Source organism: Neoarius graeffei, chromosome 15 (genome assembly GCF_027579695.1).
Source record: "Neoarius graeffei isolate fNeoGra1 chromosome 15, fNeoGra1.pri, whole genome shotgun sequence".
In the NCBI taxonomy this organism is placed as follows: Eukaryota; Metazoa; Chordata; class Actinopteri; order Siluriformes; family Ariidae; genus Neoarius; species Neoarius graeffei.
In genome coordinates, this window is record NC_083583.1 from 29,452,362 (window position 1) to 29,469,284 (window position 16,923).

At 39.9% G+C, this 16,923-nt stretch overlaps 1 protein-coding gene across 1 annotated transcript; it reads left to right on the forward strand.

Moving 5' to 3' along the window:
* Positions 1-4,669: 4,669 nt before the first annotated feature.
* tlnrd1 (talin rod domain containing 1) lies at positions 4,670-8,280 on the forward strand. The gene has a single exon (XM_060941118.1). It carries the CDS (start codon positions 6,627-6,629, stop codon positions 7,692-7,694), a length of 1,068 nt encoding a protein of 355 aa, XP_060797101.1. The 5' UTR covers positions 4,670-6,626; the 3' UTR covers positions 7,695-8,280.
* Positions 8,281-16,923: the final 8,643 nt, after the last annotated feature.

The following is a 16,923-nucleotide window of genomic DNA, read 5'->3' on the forward strand; positions in this document are numbered from 1 at the left end:
TTTTCTCCGGGTGCTCCGGTTTCCCCCACAGTCCAAAGACATGCAGGTTAGGTTAACTGGTGACTCTAAATTGACCGTAGGTGTGAATGGTTGTCTGTGTCTATGTGTCAGCCCTGTGATGACCTGGCGACTTGTCCAGGGTGTACCCCGCCTTTCGCCCGTAGTCAGCTGGGATAGGCTCCAGCTTGCCTGCGACCCTGTAGAAGGATAAAGCGGCTACAGATAATGAGATGAGATGAGATCATTATTTAAATATATAATATATAGTATTTGGTAAGAATAAAATTATTATTATTATTATAGAATATTATTTATTATTACAAAATAAATAAACAATTGATACAATAGTACTAATAGATCATTGATACATTGATACATGATAGATACATTGATCTTGCTCCTGAATTTACCCATGATATGCACTTTAAGGGGCTTGCTCAAGGGCTCAACAGCAGCAGTAATGGTGATGCTGGGACTTGATCCCCTGACCTTCTGATTAGTAACCACTGATCTGCCACTGCCCTTATATAACTTTAAGCCACTATTAAAAAGCTGCTATATCTAGTCTATTTGAACATAAAATGTGTTGGTTAAATAGGCCTACACATTAAGTATGCTGAATTATTTTGGGCTGCTCTCCAGCCCCCTCCCTTTTACTGTGTTTCTGCATGAGAAGCGTGTGAAGTGTGAGGCTCGTTCAACAGAATCTGAACTGTTTCCTCTCAGGACACTCCACCCAAATGGCACTATGCCCCGTGCAGCTGTACAACCCACCAAAGTAGAATGTGTGCTTCCAACTTACCCTGCACAATTCAAGCACCCATAATCCCACCTCTATACATTTCTGAACTAATTAATATATCAAGTAAATGTACATTTTAAAAGTGTAGCTTATTTAGGCATTAGATATTATAGAATATGATGTCACAGTTTAGTTGATACCACCATGTTGTTGAATTATCAAACCTTACTGGTGGAAAGGTGTTGATTTATTTTCTAGAACAGCAGCTCTGACATTAGTGCCAGCTGTAATACAAAGAACAGGTTTGTATTAATGTTCACGTTCTAAAACTTTATTGTTTCTACAGTAACGGCTCATTCACATGGGCTTGAATGGTGGGTGCTGTAATCCACCATATCTTAATATAAGGCAATCATTAAATGCATTAAAAAAACATTATTTAACAAAAATACATATAGATGATATGGTGATGCTTTCTGTGAGGAGATATGTATGGAAGGAGTCTCTTGTGTTAGCCCTTTGTAAAGGTCAGTAAGTTTTCTACCAAGAGAGAAGACTTTCTGTTTTCTTCATAACATGCTGCTTTTTTTTTTTTTGGTCTTATTAACTTCAAGAAAGTGAAAAAAAGAGAGGCTGGTGATGAGTCATCCACTCTTTATAACTGCTATAATAAGTGATAACAGGAACTAACTTGTTCCACCATATTAAAAATAGTTATAAATGGATAAAATGTGGAATGTGTCATTTTATTTTTATTAAAAATAAGCATTGTTAGCATAGACATGTTGCTATTAAAAATAATCAACTGTGTGGCACTGCACGGATCTCATCTCATCTCATCTCATCTCCTCTAGCCACTTTATCCTATTCTACAGGGTTACAGGCAAGCTGGAGCCTATCCCAGCTGACTACAGTACACCCTGGACAAGTCACCAGATCATCACAGGGCTTACACATAGACACAGACAACCATTCACACTCACATTCACACCTACGGTCAATTTAGAGTCACCAGTTAACCTAACCTGCATGTCTTTGGACTGTGGGGGAAACTGGAGCACCCGGAGGAAACCCACGCGGACACGGGGAGAACATGCAAACTCCGCACAGAAAGGCCCTCGCCGGCCACGGGGCTTGAGCCCGGACCTTCTTGCTGTGAGGCGACAGCGCTAACCACTACACCACCGTGCCGCCTGTTGCACAGATGTTCCACCATATTAAACATAGCTAATAGTAACAATAACATAGTAATCGTAACTTTTTTTTTGTTGGACCACATAAGACCACCTTGTTGCTGATTCATTCCATGCAATAGCATGTCTTATAACATTTTCTTCCTTACATAATCAATTTGATCTTTCACATTTGGTATTTCCAAACCAAATTTCTGACTGAGAGTACACCATTTAAAAAACAAAAAATACCCCCCCCCCCCCCTAATGATAGGCTGACCTTATTTTATTGCCACAGAGTTTTATATGTTATGTACTTGCATTTGAAGCTCATTTCTTTTATTTCAAGTAAGCTGGTTGTTGTGTCATAGCCCTATGGAAGGCCGTTTTCCACAGTTAAAAAAAATGAAGCCACATAGACTAGTATGTCATAATAATGAGAATGTATCTCATAACTATGACTTTATATCTCATAATTATGGGATATAACTGTCATAATGACTTACTATTGCAGAATAATGAGAACATTTTCTCAAAATTGACTTAATATCTCACTATTATGAGATAGTCTGTCATAATTATGAGAAGATAAGTCATAATGAGACATTAAATCATAAGATACCAGATCATATGTTTGCAGACTTTCACACTGGTTGGCTTTTATATATAAATCACTCGTTGGGCTGGTTGCTTCTTATCTGTGCACAAACGTGTAAAATCTATGGCCTGTGCTCTCATGATATTTTGCAAGTGTTTGCTCCTAGAGTCAGAGCAGAATTAGAAAAAAAAAAGCAAACCCCTTTGAAATAAGCTGCTCCTTTCAACTGGATTAATATACAGATGGAAGTAAAATTGACAGAGGTGGTTACAATGGGCAAATTTAAGTCAACTTAAAAAATTGCTATCGTAGTGCTCATAGTCAATGTGACTTCTACTAAATTTTCTCTGGAATTATTTTTGAAACTGTGCATGTTTCGTCTGTGATCTTTTATTGCATTGAAACCAGATATTACGGTATGTTCACTTATTTGAAGTGTGTGATATCTATATTTCTCTGGTTGTGTTGTTTGTGTTTTATTGTGTAACAATGTTTTTTGCTCTCTTGGCCAGGTCACTCTTCAAAAAGAGCTTATTAATCTCAACAAGACTTTACCTGGTTAAATAAAGGCTATTGGGCGGCACGGTGGTGTAGTGGTTAGCGCTGTCGCCTCACAGCAAGAAGGTCTGGGTTCGAGCCCCGTGGCCGGCAAAGGCCTTTCTGTGCGAAGTTTGCATGTTGTCCGCGTGGGTTTCCTCCGGGTGCTCTGGTTTCCCCCACAGTCCAAAGACATGCAGGTTAGGTTAACTGGTGACTCTAAATTGACCGTAGGTGTGAATGTGAATGGTTGTCTGTGTCTGTGTGTCAGCCCTGTGATGACCTGGCGACTTGTCCAGGGTGTACCCCACCTTTCGCCCGTAGTCAGCTGGGATCGGCTCCAGCTTGCCTGCGACCCTGTAGAACAGGATAAAGCGGCTAGAGATAATGAGATGAGATATAATTATGAAATAGTAAGTCTTAATTATAGGTGGCAGCATGGTGGTGTAGTGGTTAGCACTGTCGCCTCACAGCAAGAAGGTTCTGGGTTCGAGCCCCGTGGCCGGCGAGGGCCTTTCTGTGTGGAGTTTGCATGTTCTCCCTGTGTCTGCGTGGGTTTCCTCCGGGTGCTCCGGTTTCCCTCACAGTCAAAAGGCATGCAGGTTAGGTTAACTGGTGACTCTAAATTGACCGTAGGTGTGAATGTGAATGGTTGTTTGTCTCTAGCCCTGCAATGACCTGGTGACTTGTCCAGGGTGTACCCCGCCTTTCACCCGTAGTCAGCTGGGATAGGCTCCAGCTTGCCTGTGACCCTGCACAGGATAAGTGGTTATGGATAATGGATGGATGGAAGTCTTAATTATGAGATACTATATAGTATTTTAATATTATGAGAGTTATAATTATGATATAAAGTCACTATTATGGGAAACCTTCTCATTATTATTGTAGCAGAAACGAGCTTCCACACATAGCTCTAAATATGACAAAGAAAATAAAAACGAGCTTTAAGCGCTTTTATTATGAAACGTGTTTCATAATAAAAATATTAACCCGTTTTACAATATTTTCATTTCTGGTTTGTTCAAAGTTCTGAATTATCAGCATCAGGAAACGAATAAATTCTCCCACTCGGCTTTTAGCTCCTCCCTGTTTTATTGGATTGGCTCTTCAAGCGTCCTGAAAATGCCTTGTCGTCCAATGAAAAGTGGCCTAAAGTATAACGTCACATTCTTTCAGAACAGGGTTTCACCTCCCATGAGTAAGTCTAGTGGGTCATACCTGTAGATTGCGCTTTTTTTTTTGAGTGGTCGGGTTAGTTTGAGTTTTTCCTTTTAAACAGAAACTCAAAATGATGACCGAACAATATAAAGACGCCTATTGATTCAGCACCTAAAAAAAAAACCAAAAGCAAAAAAAACCTTTTAAACAAAACAAACGTTGAAAAGGTGAAAAATAACAATAGCATCGTCTTTTTGTTATCACGAACATGAAATAAGCTTTAACACTGAGTGATGTAGTTTGATATACTGCTTAAAACACAGTTTTAAAGACTGTCTCAAATGTTTGTCTTTTTTAAATTATTATTATTATTTTTTTAAATTTTTATTTAACGTCTGAGCCATCGGTCAAGTCAAATCCAGTGCAGGCGCGTACTTGAAACGCAATTTTAATCGAGCTAAAGGCTATGCTAGGCTAAAACGAACGATAAACTATCAGTGCTTATGTGTGAACTGGGACATAACGGCAAGTTTGGCTTGAATAGCCTGCTTGTTGTCCAGAGTACAAATCTGTGGCGACTTTAAAGGCTGGAGAAGTGGAACAAATGCAAAAAGGACGAGAAGCTGGAGGCGCTAGCTAGCGGTGCGTTTCGGGTGTAATGTTGCTCTTACGCCGGTAGTCGGGGCCTCGGGAAATGAAGGCTTTAGTGTGGAAATGAACCAACTTTACAAACTGAAGACGAATTTTCATCATCATCACCCGGACGAGAGAAAGTTTATCATTTGAAGGAAGCGTCTTTGGGAACATGGGAGTATTTTCGGTATAAAACTTTTTTTTTCTGAGGAAAACATAATGGACGCTTATTCAGAAAAAAAAACCGTTGCAGTTTTGAAAGAAGCTCTGCCTCGCGCGCCGTGTTTCTGTTTCCCAACTGAAGCGCAGCCGCACCCTCTGACGGATTAGCCAACAAGCTAGCTCCAGTTTTTCCCACACAAAACTCGCCTTTCTCTGAGAAATACAGCTTCGTTTTAGAAAGAAACCTGTTCATTTCGAAAGAAACCGGCTGTTATCCCTCAAACGCCTTGTTTCCCATTTAAAGTAAAAGCCGCACCCTCTCTAGTTTGCTTCCTCATACAGACAGAGACCCCACACACACAGATAACACAACAGAAAGCTGGAATAAACCTCATCTTGGTTCTCCTGAAACACCGCTGGATGGTGAATGGGTTAGACGATTAACAGGATTTTTTTTCTTTTTGTGTGGTTTAAAACAGATTTACATGAGATGTGTACCAACAGGAAAGCCCAGCAGCGTGTGTGCCGGATGGTGCCATGGTTCCCATGCTTTTTGCTGACAGAAAGGTGCATGAGAAATGGACAGTAATGCATAACGGACCCGGGCTTCAGCAAGAACTGTCCAACATCACTGGGTTACGAGCAAACAGGAAGAGGTTAAAAGCTGAGGGAAGTCAAACCCTGGTTTCTTGGAGGTTGAAAGTCCAGCCTGGTGCTTTTTTTGGAGTCTTTACACAGCAGGCGTTGTGGGATGATGGTGCTGAAAGTGGAGGAGCATCACAGAGAGCTTAATTCAGACTGCCGCTGTGTTACAGCCATGACCCTCAGAGGCACTTTCCACTGGAGGATCAAAATTAACAATGGCTCATCTGGTTTTAGTCATTCGGTGGATTTCATTTGGCCTCCTGCAACCACGAGAAGGGCAAGGACCTATCAACGCCCGTCTGCTTGACATGAATTAACAAAAAAAAAAACTGACATAACTGGGGCAATAGTTTCTTCACACCCTCAGATTCAGTATAGAAAGTGTTTTCGATGAGGAGGTGTATGTTGGTTGTCTGGAATCAGCTGGCACTTTGACTTCATTGTATGGCACTGCAGCAAGTGTATGATTTTTTTTTTTGGTGTCTGTATGTATGTATATTTGTGTGTGTGTGTTTTGTTGGACCTAGATAGATGAAAAACAACCTGTGAAATGTCAAATGTACCCATGATGTGATTTTGTGTAATGTGCACAATTAAGGTCAAATTACATAAACATTAAGGAGTTCAGCATAATTATATTGAAGGGATTTTAAATGTAGCCTTGTTTTTGACCTCATTCACTCATATTTTTTTTTTTGTATGCCAGAACACAATTTCCCTGAGTGAAGTTGCATTATCCTGTATTTCTCCGATTTTGAAAGCGTTTACTGAAATAATTTGTTCACATCGAAAGCAGTGGATGTTCGTATATTTTCTGAAGGACAACACTTTTTTTGGCCAGTTTCTCAGAGAAGGTGTGGTATTATTTCTGAAGACATTTGTCCTGTAAGTTATGAGTTTGTACTGTGGAATGTGTGGTGTAATCTATATATTGTACAAGAAAGAAAATCCAGAATATTAGCTTGACCACCATACTATGGCTAGTAGTGGCTCGGGAAAGTCAGACAGCGAGGTTCCAACGTCCAACATCCCGAGTGGCAGCTTGCAGCAGCGGAAAAGACTCTCGTCTGTTTGTGACGCATGCAAAAGCAAGATGCAGCTGGTGGCGGATTTGCTTCTGCTGTCCAGTGAGACGAGGCCAGTGATGACCGTGGATGGTGTGCCAGTGGCAGAGACTTTTGAGAAGTGTCGGGATACAGTGATCGCTAGGACGAAGGAGCTGTCTATCATCACTCATGATATTCAGAGCCAGCTTAACATGGGGAAATTTACAGAGGTCGGGGAGCGGTTAGTGGAAATGGGCAATCTGGTGGTGTCTCTAACAGAGTTTTCAGCTCACGCCGCATACCTGGCGGCGGTGGAGGCACCAGGTTCACTTGCCGCCGTTCCTGGATTGGTGGATCGCTACAAAGTGACACGATGCCGTCATGAGGTGGATCAAACATGCTCTGTCCTGCGCATAACCCCACTTCCTGATTTAACTCCCCAACTCCTCCTGGAAGTTTCCCAGAACATCCGGAGGAACCTGACCACTCTCACAGAGGCCTCGTCTCTGGCTAGTGAGAAATCCAAGGACAGGTTTGCCAAAGAGCAGTTCAAAGCCAGTGTAAAGTGCATGAGCACGAGCGCCACCGCACTTCTCGCCTGTGTCAAGGAAGTAAAGACGAGCCCAAGTGAGCTGACGCGTAATCGATGTGTGCTTTTCAGTGGGCCGCTGGTTCAGGCCGTGAACGCATTGGTGGGATTCGCCACTGAGCCTCAGTTCCTGGGCAAACCGGCTAACGTTAGCGCAGATGGTAAAGCAGTGCAGACGGCTGTACTGGGAGGCGCCATGAGCGTAGTTTCAGCTTGCGTTCTGCTCACGCAGGGTCTCCGGGACGTATCCCAGCACGCCGAGAACAGCACCCAAATGCCTACGTACCGTGAAAGGCTGCGCCAGTCAGCTTGTGCAGTCTCTGATGGATGTACGTTGCTCTCACAAGCGCTCAGGGAACGATCCTCGCCCAGGACTCTACCACCGGTCAACTCACATTCTGTGAATTAAAACGAAACCCGTTACAGATATTTTTTTTTCAACGTACCAAAGAGACTAATATGCTTTAACCCCATGTTGTGTGATCTCATTGAGCGAATGTAGTGAATTTGTACAAATATCTGTTCAACTATTCCTGTGCAACCAAGATGGCAGTTGTTTTTTTTTTTGCACTGGATGTAATAAAAAAAAAAAATCCTAGCCGAAACTGACATCACAACATATTTCTAACTTGTGTTCACTCACTGGTAGCCACAGATGTTGTGGTGATTCTGTATGTTGGACTGAAAATTGTCAAATTAAAAGAAAACTAGTGGAAAGTTTACCTCAGTTTTAGTGTCTGAGTGCAGCAGACAGAGTAATGGTTGTAGTCAGATGTGTGATGGATGTTATTAAGAAGTGCAGTGAGGGTCGGATGCATGTTCATGCTTTGTATTCCAATTTGTGAATCTTTTGGATGGATTAAAGCTGCTGTGAGTGTGTGCCATAGGTTTTACACTATTTACCAGAATTACAATAGCATTTTTTTCCTGGATCATGCATGTACTGGAGTATTTATTTACAACTTATTAAAAAAAAAAGTTGGTTCTTATACAAAGGTTGTTAGATGTCTCTCTTATTAGATATGCACTCTGTGGGGAGGGCACATTAATGACTTATCATTATGATTGGAGAAATGAAACTGATTGATCTTAACAATGTCACTGTTAGTGTTAAAAGCGGTAGTGATTCTAGAGTTTAACCCTCAGCGAGACTCGTCCCCAGTGACACTGTATGATGTGAAATCAATGTGCAAATGAATACTTGTGCAGCTGAATTGAAAGGGTAAGTTTTTGTGTGTACATGTTTGTAAAATACATCATCTCTTTTTCCATTAGGCAATATGCAGTATATGCTTACATGGTGGTTTGGAAATACCAAATAGGAGATGTTTGAATTTGGTAAGGAATAAAACACTTTGTGATGTGCTGTTATAGGAAAATAATCACACCACAGCAACTTGCCCATGCAACTAATTTTTATTCGCTAAAGAATGACCGGTCATACATTTGATCTGTTCAGAGTTACGTTTAATGTTGTATGAGATGACCATGTTGTTGCAAATCAGGAGTGAGAAAAAGACAGACAGGTTGGTGATCAATGACTTTGTTTATATCTGTTATAAGTTATGTGACAACCAAAGCTAACTTGTCTCACAGACCTTCAATGAGGGTAAGTTAAATTACCTTATTTCTTATTAAAATTTATTTTGCATTGTTTACTGTACATGGGTGTCACAAAAGTGTTATTGTTCTACATAATTTCCATTTCATCCAATGCAAGTGTTCCAGCACTTATTCAGTTTTAATTTACACTGCACTGAAGGTTTTGCTTTGACTCACCCTCATTGAGTTAGACATCTTGAGACAAGTTAGATTCTGTTATCACATAAGTTACAGTAGCTCTAACTGCTCACACACCAACCTCGCTTTCTTCTCGTTCTCTTGAAGTCTCCATCCTGAAGACTCTTTTGTGGTCGGAAATGTCTTGACTGTTACAAACTGTTCACACTGGAGACTCCTTCCATACATGATGAATAAACATGTCCTTACAGAAAGCTTTAAAAAATTATAATCATTACCATGTTAATGTTAAATAACAGCAATCTTTAAATTAAATTACTATTAGATTAGATTATGTGGACACCTGCCAAAGAAGTCCCTCTAAATTAGTTATGATGGAAAGAAAATTTAAAAATTGATATGCATGCTTCCTGGATTTTTTTTCTTATAGCTACTCCCCCCCACACACATTTTCTGTTTGTGTTCTCGCTCTCTCCCCGTCCCCCATTTCACATCCCTTCTTTGTTCTGATTGACTTCACTAAAAAAAAAAATCACATTCTTAAATTTAAGTGGTATTTTTGAATGCTAAGGGTGCAATAGTCAATATTTTTCATTTCTTTTTACTAGTTCAAATAAGTCAAGTTTATTTGTATAGCGCTTTTAACAATAAACATTGTCGCAAAGCAGCTTTACAGAATTTGAATGACTTAAAACATGAGCTAATTTTATCCCTAATCTATCCCCAATGAGCAAGCCTGTGGCGACGGTGGCAAGGAAAAACTCCCTCAGACGACATGAGGAAGAAACCTCGAGAGGAACCAGACTCAAAAGGGAACCCATCCTCATTTGGGCAACAACAGACAACATGACTATAATACTAACAGTTTTAACATGAAGTCAGTTTCGTTGATGTTGTAACTCTTCATTGATGGAAACTTGAGTGCAAAACTGTTCATGACAACTGCAGTCCTAAAGTTAGCAAGTCAACTGTAGTCCTCAGCTATAAAATGTGTTAATGTAGAATTTATTAAGAAAAGAACAATACTTCAAGCCATTGTCTTGGAGCAAGCGTATTATGTTGCTGGAAAAAAAAAAAAGCAGTTTGGAAACCTGTCTTCCAGTCTGGAATGTTTGCTTGTATTTGGATTGCCCTCTCGTCAGTCAGACATGTAATAGACACCCCCACCCCCACCACCCTTTCACATCCTCATAATCATAATGAGAAGTTGCATGTTTATAGAGTTGTAACCTGGCTTTCAAGCATTTGAAAGTCTTGAAAGTGATGTCATGATAGACCTTGCTAATGTTAACTCTAGTTGAACCACTATAAATCCTGGTGTACACTGAGGGCAGGTGAAGAATAAGATTTGATTTAAAAAAAAAAACTCAGTTAATTTAACTGTGAGAGACCTATTTTTTCCCCCACAAATTTTTACCTAATGCACCTTTCAAGTAAAAATAAATGACAAACAGAACTAATTATTTTCATTATGTAGTACGGTATTTTTTTAACTCACTTTCTATTTGAACCTGAAGCGCATACTTGATAGAGCGTCTCTATAAGACATAACAGTAAAGCTAACCACTGTTCACCTACTGTAACCTACAGTTGAGGAATCTAGAGAATTATTGGGAAATAAAACCTGATTTCATACTGAAAATTGTAATTGGATATGAAATGGCTAGCACTGAGTGGGTGGCATAGTGGTGTACCGGTTAGCATTGTCGCTTCACAGCAAGAAGGTTCTGGGTTCAAGCCCAGCGGCCGACGAGGGCATTTCTGTGTGGAGTTTGCATGTTCTCCCCGTGTCTGCATGGGTTTCCTCCGGGTGCTCCGGTTTCCCCCACAGTCCAAAGACATGCAGGTTAGGTTAACCAGTGACTCTAAATTGACCGTAGGTGTGAATGTGAGTGTGAATGGTTGGTTGTCTCTATGTGTCAGCCCTGTGATGATTTGGCGACTTGTCCAGGGTGTGGATGGATGGATGGTAGTATTGGCAAATTGCTGTGGTATAAGAGGAATAAACATTTCAGGACATGCTCTTTTTGAAAAATCATGAATTTCAGGGTGGTACTAAAACTGTACCTAAGTGTTGAGCTCCATTTTATTCCTTACTTAGAATATGGCTCTCCAATATATTCCATTTTGTTTTAACAGAAACATTAGTTTGGAATTAGGTACTGCTGAATTGATCAAAGTTAAGCTAGATTTTCCAGACTTATGTTTCATGAATACAAGTTTTCTTGTAAAAAAAAAAAAAATAATGAGGGTGCATTTTGATAGTTTATGTTGGAGAATATCTGTTTCCATTTTATAAGGGACGAGAGGCTTAGACTTAGTGACTCGCCCGGCTTTAGAGTGTTTTTAAACAGATATCCTACCTAAACATGGTCCTGATTTGTTTTCTTTGATATCTGAAGTCTTGATAAGCTCTAGTGTATGAAAGTCCAGCATGCCAACATCTTTATTGCACCACAGCACATGGCATCCCACAGACATGAGTATAAATAACCATACTGCACTCTTGTGATTTTCTTCGACCACTTCTGGCTCAGTAGTTGAAGTTTTATTTGCTATCCCCCCAAATAACTGAGTGGTGATAGATTGATTAAGTGTTTTTGCTGCCTTACATAATTAACATGTTTGGTCTCGTAAAAGATTTTCTATATGAGTATAATCACACATGCTGTTGATGCTTTTGCACTGCCCCTGCTTTTCATTAGTCAGTGACCTGTATCCCTTTGTCCTCTTCATCCCCTCATGGTAAAAACCCAAACTGTTGTACACAACAGGAAACTGAACAGCCTCTGCTATCAGGAGCGGCTTCCTTCACAGCACAAACCGTCGGTGTAATAATTTTGACCAAGGTTTCGCCCATTTCCTGCTCAAAGGAGGGCTGTTGGGGCATTCCTTGACCAATGGTCTAGTGCAGATTATGTAAAGCATAACTTTACAAATCGCCTTTTGTACTGATCAGAATGTACAATTTGTTTTAATGGTAAAATTGGTGGAAAAGGGTGTCTGTCATGAGACTAGCACTGTTTGTTTATAAAGTTCAAGGAAAATGGATACATATTGATATTTTGACTACTCTGTTAATTAGTTAAGCTCCAGGGTGAGGTGATTTTTTGGGGGTAGGGGTTAAAGTCGCTAATGCTTGGACATGTTCTTTACCACAGACCTTTCAATACACAACCACTACACATGACGTAGGGTGGTGTCCCTTACAGAAAAGTCACGTGAATAATCACATGATTCACTTGTGTTTTTGGACACTTGTTTGTTGTTGTTTTTTAACATGATTTCTCACATTTTTTTTTTCATATACAGGTATGTTAATTTTTCGCACATAGTGTATTTGGGTTAAGTTTTAAAATGTGATTTTCTTACATGAATATTTCTTTTTCACACAATGTCTCGAGTTTATTCATTCTTCAGCTGTAGCCACATCTGGATCGTGAAGGATCCAGACTCCAGCCCTTCACAGGGCACCATATACACACATTCAGATACTTATACCCACCTAGGGACAATTTTAAGTAGCCAATCCACTTTCTGGTATGGTTTTGGGTGGTGGGAGGAAATTGGAGAAACATGGTCTCACCTGGAAAAACTCTGCATTGATAGCAACCCAAGTTGCAGGGTGTGTATGTGAAATCTCAGGGCATGACATGGAACACAACATGATTGTGTCATGTGAATTGTACAGCTGTATTTCTTTTTTACATTTTGAAGTAAAAAATGTAAGTACAAGTTCTATAGCAAACGACTTAAAAATAACATTTTCTGCAAATGTTAATTCACAGTTAATTTATATTTAATGAAAAAAACCCATAAGAAAATAGTAATTGTGGGGTGTGTAAAAGTTTGGGTAGCCTTCTAAGACTTTGTAAAGTCTTAGAACTTAATTAACTTGTTAGGCCTTAATTGACTCATGATGGGAGTCTTTAGGCAGGTCAAGAGTTGCCATTAGAAATAAAGATTCCAGAGAATTATAAATTCTTACTTTTCAAACCTTGTGTTAACTCTGAACAACTTGGCTTCCTCCTTATCTGAAAATGAATCTAATCATCTAATAATCTACTGCTTACAAAGCAGAGGAAGGCTATAAAAAGATATCAAAGTGCTTCCAGCTTCCAGAATGATGGAAGTGAAGGCAAGATCTGGAAGGCCAAGAACACTAGTGTTCCATACACTAAGGACCTGCAGGAAAGTTTATCTGAGATAGGAGTGTTGATGAACATTCTACTGTGCAATGTTGCTTGCACAAACATGATCTGCATGGAAGAGTCATCAGAAGGAAACCTTACCTGCAACCTCATCCCAAAAGGCAATGTCTGATATACAACCCCGATTCCAAAAAAGTTGGGACAAAGGACAAATTGTAAATAAAAACGGAATGCAATAATGTAGAAGTTTCAAAATTCCATATTTTATTCAGAATAGAACATAGATGACATATCAAATGTTTAAACTGAGAAAATGTATCATTTAAAGAGAAAAAATAGGTGATTTTAAATTTCATGACAACACCACATCTTAAAGTTGGGACAAGGCCATGTTTACCACTGTGAGACATCCCCTTTTCTCTTTACAACAGTCTGTAAACGTCTGGGGACTGAGGAGACAAGTTGCTCAAGTTTAGGGATAGGAATGTTAACCCATTCTTGTCTAATGTAGGATTTTAGTTGCTCAACTGTCTTAGGTCTTTTTTGTCATATCTTCCGTTTTATGATGCGCCAAATGTTTTCTATGGGTGAAAGATCTGGACTGCAGGCTGGCCAGTTCAGTACCCGGACCCTTCTTCTACGCAGCCATGCTGTAATTGATGCAGCATGTGGTTTGGCATTGTCATGTTGGAAAATGCAAGGTCTTCCCTGAAAGAGACGTCGTCTGGATGGGAGCATATGTTGCTCTAGAACTTGGATATACCTTTCAGCATTGATGGTGTCTTTCCAGATGTGTAAGCTGCCCATGCCACACGCACTAATGCAACCTCATACCATCAGAGATGCAGGCTTCTGAACTGAGCGCTGATAACAACTTGGGTCGTCCTTCTCCTCTTTAGTCTGAATGACACGGCGTCCCTGATTTCCATCAAGAACTTCAAATTTTGATTCGTCTGACCACAGAACAGTTTTCCACTTTGCCACAGTCCATTTTAAATGAGCCTTGGCCCAGAGAAGACATCTGCGCTTCTGGATCATGTTTAGATACGGCTTCTTCTTTGAACTATAGAGTTTTAGCTGGCAACAGCAGATGGCACGGTGAATCGTGTTCACAGATAATGTTCTCTGGAAATATTCCTGACCCCATTTTGTGATTTCCAATACAGAAGCATGCCTGTATGTGATGCAGTGCCGTCTAAGTGCCCGAAGATCACGGGCACCCAGTATGGTTTTCCGGCCTTGACCCTTACGCACAGAGATTCTTCCAGATTCTCTGAATCTTTTGATGATATTATGCATTGTAGATGATGATATGTTCAAACTCTTTGCAATTTTACACTGCCGAACTCCTTTCTTATATTGCTTCACTATTTGTCGGTGCAGAATTAGGGGCATTGGTGATCCTCTTCTCATCTTTACTTCTGAGAGCCGCTGCCATTCCAAGATGCTCTTTTTATACCCAGTCATGTTAATGACCTATTGCCAATTGACCTAATGAGTTGCAATTTGGTCCTCCAGCTGTTCCTTTTTTGTACTTTTAACTTTTCCAGCCTCTTATTGCCCCTGTCCCAACTTTTTTGAGATGTGTTGCTGTCATGAAATTTCAAATGAGCCAATATTTGGCATGAAATTTCAAAATGTCTCACTTTCGACATTTGATATGTTGTCTATGTTCTATTGTGAATACAATATCAGTTTTTGAGATTTGTAAATTATTGCATTCCATTTTTATTTACAATTTGTACTTTGTTCCAACTTTTTTGGAATCGGGGTTGTATGGAAAACAATATCTAGTTAAGCCAGAGACATTTTGGTAACAAGTGCTGGAAACTGATGAAGTAGAAATGTAACTTTTTGGCCACAATCACCAAAGGTATGTTTGGAGAAAAAAGGAGCAGCATTTGATGAAAACAGCACCTTGAAAACTATTGAACATGAGGGGTGATCTTTTCTGTTTGAACTAAAGCTTCTACAACCCCTAATCAGAAAAACTGGGTTGGTACACTGAAATTTAAATTGAACCTGAAAGCAATTATTTGTCAATAATCTTTGACATGTATTGCACTCAAAACAATACAACAGCACATTATTTGATGTTGTACCTCATGAAATTTATTCTTTCTTTTTTTTCAAAATAAACACATTTCAGTTTTGATTCTTGCAGCTCATTTAAAAAAATTGGGATGGTAAAGCACTTACCACTTTATAATGTTGCCATTCCTTTTCACAACACTTAAAAGATGTTTAGAGACTGAAGACACCAAGTGATGAAGCGTTTCAGGTGTTATTTTGTCCTATTCTTTCTGCAAAGAGGTCTTAAGGTGTGCAACAGTACAGGGTCATCGTTGTCGCATTGTTCATTTCAAAATTCACCACACATTCTCTATTGAGGACAGAGGAGACAGGCACCCTCTTCTTGCACAGCCATTCCTTTGTAATGTGTGCAGAATGTGGTTTTGCACTGTCTTGCTGAAATATTCCTGGAAAAGATGCCATCTTGAAGGCAGCATGTGTTGTTCCAAAATCTCAGTGTACTTTTCTGCATTAATGCTGCCATCACAGAAGTGAAAGCTACCTTTGCCAAGGGCACTGACACAACCCCATACCATGACAGACCCTGGCTTTTGGACTTGTTTCTAGTAACAGTCTAGATGGTCCTTTTCATCTTTGTTCTGGAGCACACAGCATCCATCCATCCATCCATCCATCCATCCATTATCTGTAGCCGCTTATCCTGTACAGGGTTGCAGGCAAGCTGGAGCCTATCCCAGCTGACTATGGGCAAGAGGCAGGGTACGCCCTGGACAAGTCGCCAGGTCATCACAGGGCTAACACATAGACACAAACAACCATTCATGCTCACATTCACACCTACAGTCAATTTAAAGCCACCTCTTAAGTACGATTCGCACGGGATAAGTATTACCTATGGACCTCTGGTAATTCGCAATTATCCCCGCACCTCTGTGTTATTGTGTGGCGCAGTCGAACGGGATAAGCAAAAGTCAGTAATTCACTGAATTTACAGACATTGTGACCGGATGTGTCGTAAGTTCACAGCATCCTGTTTCGTCTTGTAGAAAGTAGAGATGGGATTTATGGCTCTTTGATGGGATCCGCATCTTTGTGATCCGTTCTTTGAAAAGAGCCGTTCAAAAGACTGGCAAGAACACAAGATTATTTTAATAGGAAAAAACAAACTATTAATGCAAAAAATATATTATTATTAGAAAAATAGATACAACTAGACAAACAGATAAATAAATAAAATACACAAAAATAAAACAAACAAAATGACGATAGAATAAATTAAATGAACGTCCGTGCAAAATAGTTTTCCCACGATATTATCATTAATATCACACAACAACATTATAAACTATATACAAAACAATTTGAACTATTAGGCAAACAGATAAAACTTGAATAAATAAAAGGCAAATGCTGTTTAGCCTACTTCTTGTCCTTGGGCAAAAGCTTTTTCATCTGAAACACAGTACAGAAAAAGAACGACAGAAAGAACAGCTCCCCCAGCTCGAGACTTGGTTCTCATCGTTCATGCCTAGGAGCCGTTCAAAAGAATCGGTTCGTTCGCGAACGTCACAACACTAGTAGACAGGAGTTCAAAATGCTTATCTGGTTCAAATACGGGATAGGTCTACTACCACTTGCCCCTGAAATGCTGTTTATCAAAATTTTGCCCGTATCCTCCATTATTCACTCCAGAAAAGTACAAGAGACGCGCGT

Excerpts from the sequence above, each read along its gene's own strand:
- tlnrd1 (XM_060941118.1), top strand. The coding sequence starts at position 6,627 with ATGGCTAGTAGTGGCTCGGGAAAGTCAGACAGCGAGGTTCCAACGTCC.